At 32.9% G+C, this 18,292-nt stretch overlaps 2 protein-coding genes and 1 long non-coding RNA gene across 8 annotated transcripts; 2 read left to right on the top strand and 1 right to left on the bottom strand.

Moving 5' to 3' along the window:
- Nucleotides 1–543: 543 nt before the first annotated feature.
- LOC140976564 (uncharacterized) lies at nucleotides 544–2,949 on the bottom strand. Of its 3 annotated transcripts, none has more exons than XR_012175232.1 (3): nucleotides 2,780–2,949; nucleotides 2,350–2,403; nucleotides 544–802 (listed from the first exon to the last, which is right to left on the bottom strand). It is a non-coding gene; the product is annotated as an uncharacterized lncRNA (long non-coding RNA). The 3 variants fall into 3 exon arrangements; XR_012175233.1 differs by lacking the exon at nucleotides 2,780–2,949 and having other exon boundaries at nucleotides 544–584; nucleotides 670–802; nucleotides 2,350–2,748; XR_012175231.1 differs by lacking the exon at nucleotides 2,780–2,949 and having other exon boundaries at nucleotides 2,350–2,748.
- A 1,866-nt stretch (nucleotides 2,950–4,815) lies between these two features.
- Nucleotides 4,816–8,491, top strand: LOC140976563 (AP2-like ethylene-responsive transcription factor AIL5). The gene is made up of 9 exons (XM_073440802.1): nucleotides 4,816–5,022; nucleotides 5,217–5,589; nucleotides 5,681–5,763; nucleotides 5,916–5,924; nucleotides 6,027–6,115; nucleotides 6,266–6,339; nucleotides 6,415–6,465; nucleotides 6,661–6,737; nucleotides 7,467–8,491. Exons 1-9 carry the CDS (start codon nucleotides 4,929–4,931, stop codon nucleotides 8,117–8,119), a joined length of 1,503 nt encoding a protein of 500 aa, XP_073296903.1. The 5' UTR covers nucleotides 4,816–4,928; the 3' UTR covers nucleotides 8,120–8,491.
- Nucleotides 8,492–13,543: 5,052 nt separating this feature from the next.
- Nucleotides 13,544–18,038, top strand: LOC140976356 (VIN3-like protein 2). 4 transcript variants are annotated; one of them, XM_073440460.1, is made up of 5 exons: nucleotides 13,544–13,833; nucleotides 13,951–14,037; nucleotides 15,044–15,722; nucleotides 16,349–16,653; nucleotides 16,757–18,038. In XM_073440460.1, exons 2-5 carry the CDS (start codon nucleotides 14,016–14,018, stop codon nucleotides 17,914–17,916), a joined length of 2,166 nt encoding a protein of 721 aa, XP_073296561.1. In that variant the 5' UTR covers nucleotides 13,544–13,833; nucleotides 13,951–14,015; the 3' UTR covers nucleotides 17,917–18,038. The 4 variants fall into 4 exon arrangements, with proteins under 4 accessions (XP_073296561.1, XP_073296563.1, XP_073296560.1 ...); XM_073440462.1 differs by having other exon boundaries at nucleotides 13,544–14,037; nucleotides 15,072–15,722; XM_073440459.1 differs by having other exon boundaries at nucleotides 13,544–14,037.
- Nucleotides 18,039–18,292: the final 254 nt, after the last annotated feature.

Genomic DNA, 18,292 nt, shown 5'->3' with positions numbered 1-18,292 from the left:
GTGAAAGTGGAAGAAGCTTACACAGGTGAAAATAGCAAGGGAAAAATTTGAATTTGCTTAAAAGGGAAAGAAGCTTAGCTAGCTACCTTAAATTAGTCATGAAAAACTTCTTCATATTAAAACTTAATCTGATGAAAACTATATAATCATGTTATTAGAGATTTGGGGAAAAAAATATCAATATCAATATCAATATTGAATGTATGAAAAGGACTCTAAGGTCTTTATATTTAATAATATTATTGATTGATGTTGATGGATTTATGAATATGATAATTTAATTTTTGAAGCTTCCAAAATATTTATTGTAATTTGATCTATTGAACAATTGATAAGAAAACCAAAGTTAAAGATTAATTAAAAAAAAAAATGAAAGCCTATCGATATGTAAAAGATAGCAATGATTATAAGGTTATGAGACTTAGAAAATCGTGATTACAATAGAGACGCGTAAATTCATATATGTAGGCAGCTTCACAAGCTTTGGAACAATTTGGACATGATAAAAAGTATAAATGATGCTCTGATTCTGTAATTTGCAGCTGAGATTTAATCGGCTAAGATTTAATATAGAAAGATTTAACCTGCGAATGAAAATGTATTTACACTAATACCTATTCATACAATTTAAAGAAAGGTGTAGAAAAATGTGAATGAATGTGAAATTACCATCTCAGTCAAGCTAAAGATTTGACCGATTTTTCGAATCTGAAAATCATATGGTTGGTCTATGCTTTGGCATGCTTTCTCGTACAGCCTCTGGGAACCGACATTTTCTACATATTCTCTGTTGACTTTTAGCCTGAAAAGGTGTTCGTATGTCAGCGATCCATCTTCCACAATATTTGCTCCAAGCCAAATTCGAGAAAAACACGTTAATAAAAAACAATAACTTCAGAAAAACTTTTACACAATCAGACCGAAGGAAATCAAAATTTGTTGTATAAAAAAAACTTGTCCTTTGTATCCAATGTAAAATCAAAGAGACAAAAAGAGTTTGTTTGATAAAAAAAATGAGCCAAAGTTTCACCTCATTTGATCATATGGTGAAAAAGTGAAGTTCTAAGTAAAAGAAAAGCAAGTTGAATAAAAATATATTGGAGCAATTATAAGAATATATGATGTAAAAATTTGAAACTTTAAGATGACTATTCTTAAAAGCTTAATGAGTCAATCTTTACATTTGCAAAAGAATGATATGATAAATAAGGACTGCCTGATGATTATAAGGGAACTGATTTCAAGATTTAAGCAAAGTGCTCTAAAGTAATTGTTAATTAACACAAAACACATATTTGCTGCTTGCAAACTACAAGAAATATGCTAATAAAGTTTTAATAATTAATTTAGAAGGCAACAACAGGCAATAATTAACCTAGCCAACTCACACATATCTTTTGTTATGTCGATGGAGATGGTCAAAGTAGAGTTTAATTTGAATTCAACATTTACAAAGGATATATATGAGTTGGCTATGTTGGCTGGTGGATGAGCTTCTATCTTTTTGTTTTAAAACTAATTTATGTTCAAAGCTTAGCAAATAAGTCATGTTAGAATAATGAACAATGTTAGAAACTTCCATACAACCAAATTATCAAATATTTGGTGATGGTGGTATTTCGTAGAGAATCTGCACACAACTCCTAAATCAAAATTATAGAATAGATTAATAAAAATAAACTTTTGACAATAAGCTCTCTCGTAAAACCTGAAAGAAAAATAATCAGTTTACGAATCTCAGATTGAAAAAATTGGGTTAATGTTTGACGCTTCTCAAAGCAACATAAAATATTACCTATACATAAATAGTAGTCAAGGACAACTAAAATTGTTACAAATAGTCACAAATAATCTATAATCCATATGTTCTCATCGTAATTAATATATTATATTACACAAGTAATATAGTAAAAAACAACCACAATATGTTTTTAAACTATAATAAAATGGTAAGTAAGTGAATAATAAACATATGATAAAGACAGTAGCTCACAATATACGTACAGATCAATCAGAATAAAACCATGCACTAAATATAGCAAGCTACTTCCAAAAAAATAGAGATCAATAAAGGAACTTTAAAATGACATAACAAATAATGGGGTTCTCAATTACCATAACTTCAACCGATCGGCATGGGGTGTTGGAGGATCAAATAGAATAATAATTTTTTTTATTTTTTACCTTAGACACAAAAAGTCAGGGGAATTTTTTTTTTACAGCCTCATAAATAAACCAAAGTAGTAGACTCTGAAGTTCTTGCGATTAAACTCTAATCAATAGCTCAAGACAACACAAATTTTGACATTATATGAAATTGATTTCCCTTAAGTAAAAGTAGAATCTTACCAGATTTGATTGATGGTGTCGCAGTTTCTATTTTTCTACCATGCTCTACGTTTTCTGTATGAAAGATTGGATGACATCGCATGTTAGGTATAAATGTCTAAGAGAGAGTAAATAATTTAATATTTAGTTGTTTAAGTGCTTTTCTTTTAGCCACTGAATCGACATGCCTGATATTGTAAGAATCAACAGGTGCCGATGGTTTTTTTTTTTTCACAAACCATCGCCTAAATAACCCATTCAATGAATTAGGACAACAAAGACGAAGAGTATCAAGGAAAACAAAAAACCCAAAGGAAAGCTGACGGTGTTGTTTTTTTTACCCAAAGGGCATAGGCGCCTAAATATTCCATTCCATGAGTTAAGACGACAAAAGCGAAGAACACCAGGGAGAACAAAAAAACCCAAACAAAACCAAGAGAAGAACACTAACCTAAAAGAAGCTTTGCAATCCAAGAGAAGAGAGCACCTCTAGGAAGAGAAGAATCTCAAGAAACAGTGAACAAGTAAAGAAGATGGCAGAAACGAACAAAAGGGCAAGAGGAAAGAAGAGATAAGGACCTGTGCTTTGTAAACCGGTTCCATTGGTTGCTTTCACTTTTTTATTGCTGTGGACTGCAAAACAAGCAACAAGTGATCATCTATATTGCAAAGTGTATTACACGTGTTAAAGTGATGACCTGCTACCGTACTGAAACTGGCCGTTTCAATCAACAGCGTGCTTTAATATAAGTAAAGTAAGTAGATAGAAGTAGATATATCGAACAACTTCACCTTTGAAAATTATTATTTTTATATAAATTTATAGCGTATATTTGCATGAACAATCCGGCTCTAGTAAAGGGTATTAAAAATTTTTTTTTTTTTGTCTACAAAAGTGGTATTTAATTGGAAATTTATTTATTAAAAAAATATCAATCAAAGTTTGAACCTTACAAACTACATTTTAGGCTTCTATATGTTATCCATTCTGAAATAGAAGATTTGGGCTACTATCCACTCAAATGATCCATTAAACTTTTAAGCCCATTAAAGCCCAGTAAGGACTGGAGTCTCGAAGACCAGCTCGAAATAAAAAATTTATTATTAAATTAGTTTATTCAATGTCTTGGGCAAAGTTTTATTTCAAAGTTTACTTTCTACTGTACATAAAATATAATATTAATTTATTTTGGAAAAAAAATGGTATTTTAGGTTTTACTTTTTAGTATGCTAAAATAAGAAGAACAAGAATTATTAAAATCCATTTTATTTAATATTATTTTTATTAAAAAAAATTAAGAAGGAAAGATGGGAATGGTGGAATAAAGAGGCGGAAATAATTGGAGATTGTGTCTCCCTCGTTCATTCTTGCTTCCCACTAACAAACAGGCCGCTGGCATTTCATATATTCATTAAAATATATTGTGACCCATCACTCTCTTGTTCGGATCTGTACTAAATTATATATCGTTTATCCCGCAACATTAAAAATTTAAAATCCATATGTGTGTGTGTATAAGCTGAAAGCAAGAACAATTTTCTTCTACTAATATAGAAAAAAATATGCTAAGCTTTAAAATCACTCTAATATCATCACTACAAAAAAAAAAAGCTAATTTGGCGACGATAAATTGAACTTGCCAATAATTCTGTCGTTAGTAATTTTAAATTTTGAAAATCAGATTGCCTGTTTATACCTCATTTCACTTCATTTTTTCACCAGTTTTTGCAATTTCTTATTGTTATGGACTTTTTCTTGTCTTTTTTCCGGAAATTTCTTGATTTTTAATTACTATAACTTGGTTTTTGTTTAATTTTGCAGACATAGTTTTCAGCTTCAATTTTCTAAGTCACGCTTCAAACATGTTTTAATTTCTTTCATATAAATGTTCATAAATATATATTCATATGTTTTGGTTATATATATATATTGCATTTGGATCCTATACTGTGCTGAAAACACAGCACCAAGTGTTATATACTTTTTACACGAGATGATCACATAATCATCTTGTTTAATCTGACAACTTTTTAAATTTATCTCATATGGTGTGATGTCCACAAGATGATTATGTGATCATCTCGTATAAAAAATGCACAGCATCAAATGTTATATTTTCAACATAGTATAAGATCCAAATTCATATATATTATTATTAAGATGCATGTGAAATTCTATCACTTTATGTTAGATTATCTACAACTTAAGGCTTGCAGTAGCACCGAATTATAACTAGGCACGAAGTTATTATCTATTTTAAATATTTTGTGCATCGATGATCATAAATTCAATATATATCCGAGATAAATTAAATTTATATAAAATTTAAAGTTCTGAATTTAGACGTGTGGGGTCGGCCCCCTTAATTTTCATGCAAAAAAAGAGAGATGGATTTTATACCAGAGAGCCTCGTTGGTCGTGCACATTTCTCTTTCACCACCTTTATAAAACTCCCTCGATCTTTGAGTATTTGCATATTAACCCCTCACACAGTCCGAATATCTCCTGAGACACCCTCTTTATATCTCCCCATCTCTTCAATATTAGTGTGTGTCTACGCTATTTCCCAAAGAGATCTCATTCATCATCTCTGCTAATAATGGATATGGATTCTAATTCCGATGATCATCAGAACTGGCTTGCCTTCTCTCTTTCCAACAACTCCCTTTTCCAACCCTTATTGATCAGCAGCAGTGAGTGTGTATATATATGTATTCTAGTTTAAATACTTAATGATTGTTATTTTGCATAAAATATGAACCCTCAAAACCAGTGCCAAATAATTATTTTATTTATTAAACTAGACGAGAATGAATCATAACAAGCCACAACCATTTATTTGATTGTGTTTTGTTACATATACGCTTTGTTATTTCTTGGTTTTTAGGTGCCGGGGTTGTGGTTAGCAGTGATCAAGAAAATGGAAGCTGTGGTGCAACATCAGATAATCAGTTGTCAGTGCTTGGAGGCGGAGGACCCAAGCTGGAGGATTTCTTGGGCGGGTCTTCTGGCGGCGCTACTTCTGCTGGTGCTGATGTGCCTCAGTTTGGCGATGGAGCTCAGGAGATAGATCAGATGTACGATGATTTAGAGTTCAAGAATATAGCTGCCAGTTTCTTACGTGGGTTTTCTGATGAAGAAAGGAGCGCCGACACACACAAACCTTGGCCGATGGTTGTGGCGCCGCCGCCTGAGCCTCCGATGAAGAAGGCGGTTGATACTTTCAGCCAGCGCACGTCGATTTATAGAGGAGTCACTAGGTAAACGAGCGCGCACACATGCGTATCAGGTTAAAGAATTGAATTCACATGTAGCACGATCTGATTTTGTTTTGTACATTGACATTTTCAGGCATAGGTGGACTGGTAGATACGAAGCTCATTTGTGGGACAATAGCTGCAGAAGACAAGGACAAAGTCGGAAAGGAAGACAAGGTGTGTATGTGTTCGTCATTAGGGTTTTACGTTTATTATCTACAGATTATTATTTAATTTATTTCATTGACACCTTTTCTGTTTTCCCTTTTTAATGGCTTTTCGTTTTTGTGGCTATCCTTCATGGGTTCGTGATTTTGCAATATTTTCAGTTTATTTGGGTAAGTTTTCATCATTATTCCCTTTCTCAACTTTAATTTGTTGCAATTATTTTTCATGTTATTATCACTAATATTTTCTAATGAATCATTTACTTGACAAAGGTGGGTATGATAAAGAAGAGAAAGCTGCTAGAGCTTACGATCTTGCAGCCATTAAGTACTGGGGTCCGACCACCACCACCAATTTCCCAGTTAAGTCAAAAAATCAATTCACATGCATCTTAGATATGAAGACTATATTGATTTATTACCCCAATTGGAATAGTTGTCGGCTTGTCGCAATGAAAATAAAGTACGTACTGTTCCTTGATGTTGACTTTAATCGTTCATGATTGCTGCAGGTACTAGATTACGAGAAGGAAATTGATGAAATGAAGAGCATGACAAGGCAAGAATTTGTTGCTTCTCTTCGCAGGTTGGAAAGATTAGAATCATTTTTAGTACTCAAATCTTTTCACCATTGCTTAGCTTGATGTTGCATATTTTACAGAAGAAGTAGTGGGTTTTCACGGGGCGCCTCCATGTACAGAGGAGTCACAAGGTTTGTTCATTTTTTGCATACATGTGTACGTTCTTGTATTGCTAGAATGGATCTGGTATTGTGCATTGTACCGTACCGTGAGGTTCTAACGACTCTACTGAGCATATTGCCACCGTCTGCTCAGAAAACTAGATAAACTAGCTAGTTACGTTTGCGAATTGTAAATTCTCGTGACCGGAAATTATGGGTTTTCAGGCACCACCAGCATGGCCGGTGGCAAGCACGTATCGGAAGAGTTGCAGGCAATAAAGATCTCTATCTTGGAACCTTCAGTGCGTTAATTTAATTTACTTTTTCTTTAATTTTCTCCATTAAAGAATATATTTATTTACGTTTGTGTGTATATATATATTATATATATTGAATGGCACATGCAAGTTGCTAATAAATACTTTAAATTCTCGCGGTGTTTGTCATTGGTTGTCACGGCGGTGGATGGCCTCTACGTAAAAGATGATAAAGCCTGCAATATAGAGCCGAAATTATTATCCTTAAATGATATGTACGTGGCAATCAATACCTGGCTCTACAAAACGGTGCCACATAATTTTGAACGAGACCAATAAATTAAATTAAGGAATTTTTTCAAATGTTTCCTTGTGTGTTTTTTCGTGAAAGGTACACGCTTTTGATAGATTATTATTAAAATTAAATATATATGTCTGAAATCTTTTTTCCCGTGGACTTGATGCATGGGTCTATTATTTATAATTGATAAATAAGATGAGTCGTTATTAGTTTAAATAGTATTATCTACTGTGGTTAAGGCATATTAAATATTTATTTTAGTATTATTTAGCTAATGTTTAGCTCTGTGTGTTCGAACCTCGATTGAGTTTGAATTATGATCGAGGCGAACAAAGTAAAAATATCACCAGATTAACGTTGTGCTTAGTACGAAATATGAATCATGTCGGATTATTAGTTTTTGTTGTTGTGATTATTGTTTTAAGATTATTTTACTATTCGCTAAACTCTTTCTTCATGCATGCATTCTGAAGGTACCCAAGAAGAAGCGGCAGAGGCATACGACATTGCTGCAATAAAATTCAGAGGCTTAAACGCCGTCACAAATTTCGACATGAGTCGATATGATGTCCAGAGCATTGCCAGCTGCAATCTTCCTGTCGGAGGCGTAGCTAACAAGTCCAGATCATCGTCGGATTCCTTATCCGATCCGAAAATCATCGACGGAGTATTACAATCAGATCAAGACACCAACAACAGGGACTTCACCTCTTTCTCAAATTCCCATAATTCAGCACCAAACATAAATTTTGCATTGCCCATGAAACAAGATCAACCATCAAGTTTATGGGCTGCTTTGGGGTACCAAAATCCTTCAAAAAACCCTAATCCTGCAGCCCTTTGTCAAGATTTAAACCCCGGAGGACTCGTCAGCATCAACGACGAGGGTTTCTTCGATGTCAGCGGAGTTAACTACTATCACGGCGGCAATGGTGCAACTGATGATCCAGTTTCAGTTTCGGATCCTACACGTATTGCTGTAAATGGGAACAATGGTACAACAGAAACTACGTCAGTTTACGAAAATGGGACAGGGAGTTGGATAAATAATCAATCCCTTCATCTGTTACAGCAAGCAAAACCAAACATCTCAGCTTTTCAAACTCCCATTTTTGGCTTGGAATGAACTCAAGAACGGAAATTGGGAAGGTGGGGTTTTCAGAAATTTCAAAAAGATGATGCAATAATAGTGTGTTGTTTTTTGATTCGAATACAAGGAGAAGTGGATTGGTCAAAAGGATAAATGATGGGTTTGATTTACTTTCGCTTTTTGCATGGGATGTATGGGAAAACACGATGGGATTGACAATCATTTCACAGCAAATAATTGGTGGATACACACTGCCACTGTACTATGACTTAATCTTTTGGTCGTTGAGTTCTGTTTTGAATATTACTTCTCTCGATCTTTTTTTAGTATTTCTCAATGTATGTTTTGGATTTCGATTTTGAGAGGAAAATGAGTGAAGAAAAAATTTGTTTTGCATGGTTGCATGTTGTTGAGTGAAGGTTTTTTTTTTTAATTTCAATTAAGAAATTCCAAATTTTTTGTGTCTTTTGAATCGATCAAGGGATTCAGATTAGCCTTGTGTTTTCTTGTCTCAATGGCGTGCTTTGGGAACTTCTATCGTGTTTTTAGTAATAAAAATTAGAAGCTCACACATATACAAATACTCGGGCGGTCCAATTTTTTTAAAAAAAAATTATGTGTAAATTTTGAAATATTATGATATTAGCTTGGGTATATCAATTTAAAATAATAAAAAATTCTAGTTCGGACAGAGTAATATTTCTGATTTCATTACTGAGAATGAGTGGTGTGATGAAGTGGGAGAAAAATGCAATTGTTCTAAATTAGAGAGATTTGAGTTTAGTACTATCATAGGATGATTGTTCAGATAGCTCGACGAGCCCAAAAACTAGTTGGACCGACCTGCTTAATCTCCCATAAAGCTGGAATGGAATTTGGGCTCTGCTTCTGTTCAACGACAATCCAGCTTGCTAAAGTCAAATTAAGACATCATTGCGTTTTCGAAATCTAATTATTCATAATGCCTTAAGTTGAGTGACCAAACTGGGTCAAACTTGAATTAAATTGACTCGGTGAGTGTTTACTAGTCGCTTTTCATTTTCTTTTTTTCTTTTTTTTTTTGCATTATATTTGAATTTGACATAATTGTGGAACTTTCACGAGTTTAGAAGGAACCCAACATCAAAGCTTATTTATTTGACCAATATTTTTGTTGAGTCTTACACGGAAAACCAAGGAATAAATTTCTATATATTGTGCTCTATTATTGTGGAAAGATATTATAAAATTGAATGAATGGAGAAATAGTTAGTTGACAAAAACTTGTGTGAGACGGCCTCACGAGTCGTATTTTGTGAGACGGGTTTCTTATTTGGGTCATCAATGAAAAAGTAGTACTTTTTATGCTAATAGTATTATTTTTTATTGTGAATATCGATAGGGTTGACCCGTCTCACAGATAAAGATTCGTGAGACCGTCTCACAAGAGACCTACTCTAATTAGTTTATGCTCTATCGGAAATAACTCTCTTGTATCTCAGGTCTCAATATCTCACATATTAATGAAAGTTGACAGGATATATTGATGATTCAAGCAGTAAAATTTAGCCACAGCTCAAAAGAAAAACATTTCGGACATAGAATAAAAAAATCCATTATTTTATTTGTCAAAAAATTAAACTCATCATCTTATAAAAAGAAATTTTTCTTGTCAAATTCCAACTCTGTCAAAATTTTGGGCACAGTCTTAAATTGAATTGGTCCTAATTTAGTATTGTTTTCTTTGGTCTATTCAATATTCATAACTAACGCCGCAACTACATATACCCTAATTAAAATATTCATAAATGATTTCTTCCACTCAGTGGGAGTCACGCATCCATTACTTGCAATATAAAAAAGAATTTGACTTAGGAAAAAATATATTAAACAATTCATTAATTGATTAAAAAAAAAAAACAACTAAGATCGCCTTTGGTGATTACTCAATGAATTACTTGTTCCTGTGAATCCTAATTTAAACATTGTGTTTTTATCTCTTTTTTTTCGATTTTTCGGTTGAAAATCGATATTTTAAAAATCTATTTACTTGAAAGGATAAAGTAGATAGATTTATACGATTTTTTTTTTAAATTGGTTGTCTCTCCATGCAATAAATTTAGTTCATCTAATAGTTAGGCAAGTTAACTAATTAATGGCTAAAAGTCTTTGGTTTCTTCAAAGTTATATCTAAAATATCGTATTGTGATTTAATTGGAAGAAAGAATCATTCAAAAAAATTATTTGAAAGTGAGACTTGGCCATCTGTTGACGGCTGAATGGGCAATAAAAGCCCCCGTACGGAATCTCTGCTTCATTTGATATTATATTTTGCTTTGTTACACGAATTATTAAAAATTAAAGGTACTGAACTCTATATATATAAACTGAAAGTTCTGTTGAGATAATTATAGGATGTATATAACATGTCAGTGTTGTGCTATGGTGTTGTTAATATCAGTACACAACATGCAAAAAATTGATTATTTAACTCTCGCGTAAACTTTTAATAAATAAACACAAGTTTTAAATTATGCACAAGTACAAATGCTTGTGCAATGACTCATGATAAAAATTTACTAAGAAATTATGTAAATCGTTTGCACAAAAACAATATTAGTGAGTATAACAAAACTAAATTCCTTGACACTAGCTCCAAAGAATTAAGATGTATCAAAATAAACCAAACTATAAAATTAGATGCTAAAACCGAAGTTGCTTTAAAGAACCAATAGAAGAACACTCTTCGTTCAATATTCTGATTAAATATTGTTCTTCACGTGTCTTCAACACTAATCAACAACACAACGTAAATGTGAATTAATCACTCGAAATCTTCACACCAAAAAAACATTTTTTTCTTAAAGTATGAACGTTTTCAACACACAAACTCCACCAGCTCTCCTCTCCAAATCCCACTTTTCTTCCCTCAATATTCCGTATATATGCAACGATATCTTCACTTCATTATCTTCCCATAAAATCAACCCTATAAATATAAAAATAAGAGTTTAATATGCATACACCTTTTTTAACCAAGGAAAAAATTTCTTAGAGATAAATATCATATTAAAATCAAATCTTATAACATCTATGATCTTTTAATATAGAAAAACAACATCTTAAATTGATAATATCAATTTTTAGCAAAAATATTAAACGAATTAAAATATTCTTGTCATAAACAAAACACAATAAATCACGATAGTATTCAAATAAAAAAAAGACGAAGAAAAAGTCGAAAACCAGAAGAGACGTAGAAAGAAATAAAAAGATATGACATTCATTCGATAAGTATGAAATATTGGATGGTGAATCTTTGAAATTAAGGTCCCACCCACACTTATAATCAAATATAAAAAGGATAACAAAAGCAAGGTTCCACGCCCTATTGGTCCATCGGAGAAATAAAATAAAACAAAATAAAATAAAATAAAATAAAATGAAATATAAATAAATGTGAAATCTCCCTATCAAAATTATGCGTGAGATTCCTATATATTATTGTTTGGATAATTAATATCGATAAACTTTTTGCCAATGGCCTCTCCTTCGATTGAGAATTAATATTTGAGCTATTATATCAGAATTTCTTTTAAAATTGTAAATAATATGGTACCTATAGATTCTAGAAATTTTTAGATTATAAAAAATATGATATATAACAGCCATGTTATGTGCTACCTAATGTTATTAGGTTATATTTATATATACTCATAAGTCATATTAACTAGTTATCTCGGTTTCAAAACAATTTAAAATTTTCAAAAATTCAATTTTACGAGACGGAATCTCAAATCCAATCTAACTCGTGGAAAATATTTTTTTTTATGTCAAAAATATTATTTTCATGATAAATATGAATCAGATCGAGTTCCTCACACATATAAATCAATGAGACCGTTTCACAAGAGATCTACTCAATATTTACTTAATACAAAAAAGATTATATAAAAAATTAACATTTACACGTTGTTACTAGTATGATATTATATCAGAGACGCATATGATATTTGTATATTCTCTAAAAATATAAAACTCACTTTATTTTCTTCTCCATATATGATCATTTTCCTGAGAAACTATTTTTTTTGCGATAAAACAAAATATAGAACATAATTTTAAAAAAAATTAAAATTCGATTAACAAAATATTGTTGTAACATATTTATACTATAAATAAAATTTATATAATAAAAAATAAATAAAACTTACTATTTATACAATTATATTTTGCATTAAATATTGATTTAGATCCACGAATGTGATGCACGAGTTTTAAGTTGACTAAAGATTCATCGAAATTAATTATTAGCTGCGTTTTCCAAGGTGATGGTCCAATTGTTACAAGGTCAATCAATTATTAATAATATACATAAATATCACATTTTTTTTAAAAAATATTAAATATTTAAACTAATATGGTGTATTATTATTAATAAAACAAAATAATTGTTTTAGAAAATTTTTTAAAAAATTATTGAATATGGTTATTTATATAAAAGAAGGACCAATGATTTCTGGACCTCATGCCACAGAAAAAGGCCACTCCCTTACAAAAATTTGAAAAAAAAAAACTATTATATTTTGACGGCTCTAAATTTTGAAATATAAAATAATATTTAACCACAAAATTATTTATTTTAATATTTTATTACTCCATTAAAGTCGTGAAAGTTGAACCTACCGGATAATTAATACTCAAGGTAGGCAGCTCAATAATTTCTAAAAAATAGTTGAACATAATATTTATTAATCAGTATATACTCAATATTATTTATTTGAAATATTTTTTAATGTTATATTTGTATGAAATTATTTAAAGAATAATTTTCAAAAGCCCTCCTATGTATTAAATCCTTATTATAAATGATATAATAGATGAAGGGTGAATTTTTTTTTAAAAATATTTAGTGAATAAGTGATTTTAATCCGGTAATATTAGCTTTTTAATAAAACACTAAAAATATCCTTATTGAGTAATTATATAAAGTTTGATTATGTATTATAAAAATGTAGTTTTGGATTATACACAGATATTCTCCAAACTTTTTTTAATTTATTTACTAAAATATCATAATCAAGAAATTGAATCAACATTTCATGACATAAATTAAATGAGTAAGTCTCTTGTGAGATTGTCTCACAAATTTTTATATGTGAGACGGGTGAATCATATCGATATTCACAATAAAAAGTAATACTCTTAGCATAAAAAGTAATATTTTTTCATGAATGACTCAAATAAGAGATTCGACCCACGAAATTGATTTGTGAGACCGTCTCACAAGAGTTTTTGTGAAATTAAACTGAGCAAAATCATAATCAAAATTTGGGGTTAGAAAACACAGAAATCAAAATTTTTTTATTAATAAAAATGAAAAATTATTTTTTATTTAGAAAATGGAAAGTAATATTGGGAAATTAAATTAAATTAAAAGAAGCAACCACCTAAGTTTACACTCGCGGGATTAGGTAAAAGGGCATCCATTTGAAGCCGCTTTTTTGCTTTGCTGTGGCTTGCACTCTTATTTATTATATATTTTTTGTTTTTATTTTTTTTTACTCTTCTGATCCGTCTTCAACGGCCGGGACCTCGATTTCTCTCCTTCATTCTCGGCTCTCATACACACGATAAATGTGTGCATAGCTGTATGTATATGTACACTGATGGTGGTGATTCGGATGCTGAAAGGCCCACGTTAAAGACTCATATTTTCATGGATTCCTTGCTTTTGCCCTCGATTTCTACCCCAACTCGTCTTGGCAATTGTATCTCTTTTTTTCTTTCTTTTTTTTTTTTTGTATTTATATAATACATACACTCGCAACAAATGGGTGTCTTTTTGTCAGTATGTGGGGTTGAAAGAAAAAAAATTTGTTTTTCAGGTTTGTGAAACGGACCTTTTGGTGGTAATGTGGCTATAGTTTTTCTGTTGTTGAAAATATTAGTCATGGATGCTTCTTCGTTGGAGGGTAAAGATTCTTTCTTTTTGGTTTTGTTTCTTCTCCAGCCAAAAGAAACATATTCCTTTGATTTCAACGTTTTTCATGCTAAAATAGTGAATCTTATATTTTCTTGATTGTTTGGATAATGGGTAATAGATTTTATGGTTGATCTGTTTGCAGAGTGATTTTTGTGCCTTGTGAATCGATTGAATGTTATGGGTATTTTTTTCCCCACGGAGTAGCATACATGACTCAAGCACACGAATACATGGTCTTTTATTCTTTTCTCCTTTTAATTTTACAAATTTGATGATGAACATGTGATAATTGTGGGTCTACATCCTTCTCATAAAAACTTTATGGGACTAAAAAATGCTAATGAAATGCCAGCAATCTTTTTCTGGGTTGATTATTGTCTACCCAAAAGAGGAAGATGGTAACCTTATAGTTTTGAAATATATGGTACGTATAATTCGTTGAAATATTTTGCGTTTCAATTGGTTCGGAATGATGAACGTGGCACCCCTCAAGCTAACGCGGGGGCATCGAGGAAGTCAATGATGAGGATATGTTGTTCTCATGTCTTTGAAATGTATGACTGATCGGATCTAAAAAGTCTTTGTAATTCATTTAATCTTCTTTTGCTATAGACTTATAATTTTTACTTCCATTATTCTGTCTTTTGGCCATTCTCTCTGGAATGGGGTGGTCTAAGAAAGATTATTAGCCAGAGTTAGCTTTTTGTTTTTCCCCAAAGACAATTGTGTGGCTCAGAATTCACTCGTTTTTTTCTGGATAATTACCAAATATGACAATGAGATTAGTCTAAACTAAATCTCGGAAAACAGAGTTCATGCTATTGGCAAAGTATGTTGTGTAATTGATCTTATTGAAGTATCTCTGCATGACTTAATATCATATAGTTTCATGTTACTTGGAGTTCGATCTTTCTCATGTCGTTATGGCATCTTATGCGAGTGCCACTTACTTATTTAAAGGCTTCTTGTTTTAAACCCGTTTCTTTTGGATCCAGCATTGGGATTTGATCCATCAAATTGCAGTAAACTGAGTTCGGAGCAAAAGAGAGAACTTGTCTATGAAATGTCAAACTGGACAGACAGTGCCCCTGAAATGCTACAGGCTTGGAGCCGCCAGGAGATATTACAGATTCTTTGTGCTGAGCTCGGAAAAGAAAGGAAGTACACAGGCTTAACGAAGTCAAAAATAATAGAACACCTTCTCAAAATTGTACACGAAAAGAAGTTGCAGGAGCATGGAAGTGCAAAAGTTTCTGAAGTGCAGCTCTCATCAGAAAATGGTGAAAGAACCCCCAAGAGGCAAAGAAAAGCCGACCACCCAAATCGGTTGGTCGTTGCAGCAAATATTTCCCCAACCCATGCACTTGAGATCAATTCAGGTAATACCATATACTGCAAGAATTCGGCTTGCAAGGCTAAACTAAGAAGCGAAGATTCGTTTTGCAAACGGTGTTCATGCTGTATTTGTCACCGGTATGATGACAACAAGGACCCTAGCCTGTGGTTGATTTGCTCTTCTGACCCACCCTTTCATGGTCTTTCATGTGGTATGACATGTCACCTCGAATGTGCTCTCAGCCATGAAAATTCAGGCATCTCTACTGGTAGGAGGGATAAGGGGCTTGATGGAAGCTTCTCTTGCGTATCTTGTGGAAAAGTGAATGATTTACTAAGGTAAATATCTGATCTTGTTTCTATCTGTTCTGTTTCTTGTATAATCATAGGATTCTTATATTCAACCGTAATGAGGTTGCAGTACTTCATCATCAATATTCAACTGCTATTAGTTCAAATGGTGGTGAGGCCTCTGAATTCTCTGGCTGGTGTGATTGGTACTTTGTTGAGTTCTGCGTCATGCTTGCATCATTGGATTATTTTCTAGTTAATGGCCTATTTTTTAGTAAATGGTTAGAATTATTCAGTTTGTCTCCATACTTGGTGGAATGGAGCCCTTTGTTTTCTTTGTAAGCTTCTTTGTAGAGGTTGAAGTGGTTTAACTTGTCAATCTTGTAATTCAGCACGCCTTCCAAGTGAGGATATTATTTGTTCAACAAAAATTTTTTGATGTAGAAAATGATATGGTCACATGAAGATCGGGCACATGCCTTTGCGTTCTCTCTTGTGTTCTATTAGTTTCTAAATTTGTCCTTTCCAAATGATTGTGTTACGTCTCTAACCTGATCTTATATTTTTTTGTTTTCACGCTTCCTCCACCCTATACTACGCAAAAAGAATAGAAACCAAGAAAGGTGGTGGAAAGGAAAATGATAAATAATGACGATTTATAAAAAATAATGCAGCTCCTGGAGAAAGCAACTTGTGGTGGCAAAGGAGACCAGGCGAGTGGACATATTGTGCTATAGGCTCTCTTTAAGCCAGAAAATTCTTGCTGGTACTATACGGTATCAAAATCTATTCGGAATCATTGATGAAGCGGTGAAGAAGCTTGAAGAAGATGTGGGTCCTTTAACAGGTTTACCTGTAAAGATGGCTCGTGGGATTGTGAACAGACTCTCAACAGGACCAGATATTCAGAGATTATGTGCTTTTGCAGTGGAATCACTGGACTCAATACTTTCCGACCGATTGTCTAACATGCCTTCTGGTACTTTCTCCTCCAAAAGATATTATCTTCCTCTGATGTTAGTTTCATTCGAGGCAGGAGATGACCATTGATTTCTTATATCTACATTGTGTTACCCTTGCAGCAAACCTTGTCAGATTCGAAGACTTCCGTACTTCATCACTTGCTGTAATCTTGAATTCTGATAATGCAAATTCGGAAAATGTAGTGGGTTATACCTTGTGGCATCGGAAAGCTAATGATACAGCCTATCCTGTGGAACCTACTTGCAAATTGTCAGTGCCAAATTCAAGGTTTCTGCTCTCTGGTCTTAGCCCTGGTACTCCTTATTTTCTCAAGGTCGTTACACTTGGTACAGATAAAGAGATGGGGTTTGATGAATTCCAGTTCCAAACTATAAGTTCACAAGATGAGTTGCGAACTGTGCAAAAGAGCTTGGATGTTGATAGAAGTCTCAGTCCAGCTACTAACTGTAGCAGTCTTTCCAATCCTTCCTCGGTGGAAGATGAAACTTGTATCGGCATTCCTAGCAGTGTAGAGAATCGAGAGGATAATTGTTTGCCTTTTTGTGGGAATGGTGATAAATCTTCTTCTGCGAATTTACACGGAGACTCCATTAATTCTGTTGGCATGTACACAAAAGAAACTACTAGAGATACAGTCTCTTTGTTGGATCAAGATCATGGAGCGGACAAAATCAACAGCATACCAGACAGTGTTGCTTCGAATCTCAAAAACAAAGAATTGTGCAACGGCCATGTGCAAAATGGGTCCAATATTCCTTCCGGAACTGGCTTAGAATATGTGCCTTACGTTGATAATAGTTCTGAAGCTGGCTTACCTGTCACTCCTAGCAAGTTAGAGAACGTGAAGGATGGAACTGGAAGAAACAACAGACTTAAAACTAGCGACAAGAATATTGAGATCAAGTCCACAAGGGACGAGGAGCCTCAAGCTGGCAGCTCATCAAAGAAGAGAAGTGGCGAAAGTGGAGATGAGGATGGCACAGGTGTTGGAGACAAGGATTTTGAGTATTATGTGAAGGTGATCCGATGGCTGGAGTGTGATGGACATATTGAGACAACATTTAGACAGAAGTTTTTGACTTGGTACAGTCTGAGGGCAACCCCTCAAGAAATACGAATTGTGAAGGTATTCATAGATACATTTGTTGAAGATCCCGCATCTCTAGCTGGGCAACTTGTTGACACCTTCTCTGATGCTGTTTCAAACAAGAGACACTCGACTGTACCGACTGGATTTTGCTTGAAGCTATGGCACTGAGAGGTTCAACATGTCATTCTACTGCCAAATTTGTTATAACAGTGTTCTTCTAATTTAGAAATATTTATCATTCTTCATTTGAACTACCTTGATTCATACTTGGTGGTTAGGATTTTATTCATTCTACATGTTCACTTTAAGTTTATACTCTTCCATCGCTTTTATAGATATTTGCCATTTTATAGAATGTTGCACCGTTGCATCATCGTTATGTAATTGGCTTCTGAAATATAGGCCTGTATATGGTTTTTGGCACCTCTGCATGTGTTAGATTCTAAGGCTTGGAAGCGCATTTTAAAAATTAAAGGTTGTCAATTAATTTTTTTGGGTGGAATCAAAATCCACTCGCTAAAAAAACACTAATTCTTACCGGATA

This window comes from Primulina huaijiensis, chromosome 5 (genome assembly GCF_012295235.1).
Source record: "Primulina huaijiensis isolate GDHJ02 chromosome 5, ASM1229523v2, whole genome shotgun sequence".
NCBI classification, from domain to species: Eukaryota; Viridiplantae; Streptophyta; class Magnoliopsida; order Lamiales; family Gesneriaceae; genus Primulina; species Primulina huaijiensis.
The sequence above is the reverse complement of the archived record's forward strand: the minus strand, read 5'-3'. Positions and strand labels throughout refer to the sequence as shown.

Coding starts and splice junctions, on each gene's coding strand:
- LOC140976563 (XM_073440802.1), top strand. CDS start 4,929: ATGGATATGGATTCTAATTCCGATGATCATCAGAACTGGCTTGCCTTC. Junction 6,116..6,265: donor CCACCACCACCAATTTCCCA/GTTAAGTCAAAA, acceptor TGATTGCTGCAG/GTACTAGATTACGAGAAGGA. Junction 6,738..7,466: donor TCTCTATCTTGGAACCTTCA/GTGCGTTAATTT, acceptor TGCATTCTGAAG/GTACCCAAGAAGAAGCGGCA.
- LOC140976356 (XM_073440460.1), top strand. CDS start 14,016: ATGGATGCTTCTTCGTTGGAGG. Junction 14,038..15,043: donor GGATGCTTCTTCGTTGGAGG/GTAAAGATTCTT, acceptor TTTTGGATCCAG/CATTGGGATTTGATCCATCA. Junction 16,654..16,756: donor ATTGTCTAACATGCCTTCTG/GTACTTTCTCCT, acceptor TTACCCTTGCAG/CAAACCTTGTCAGATTCGAA.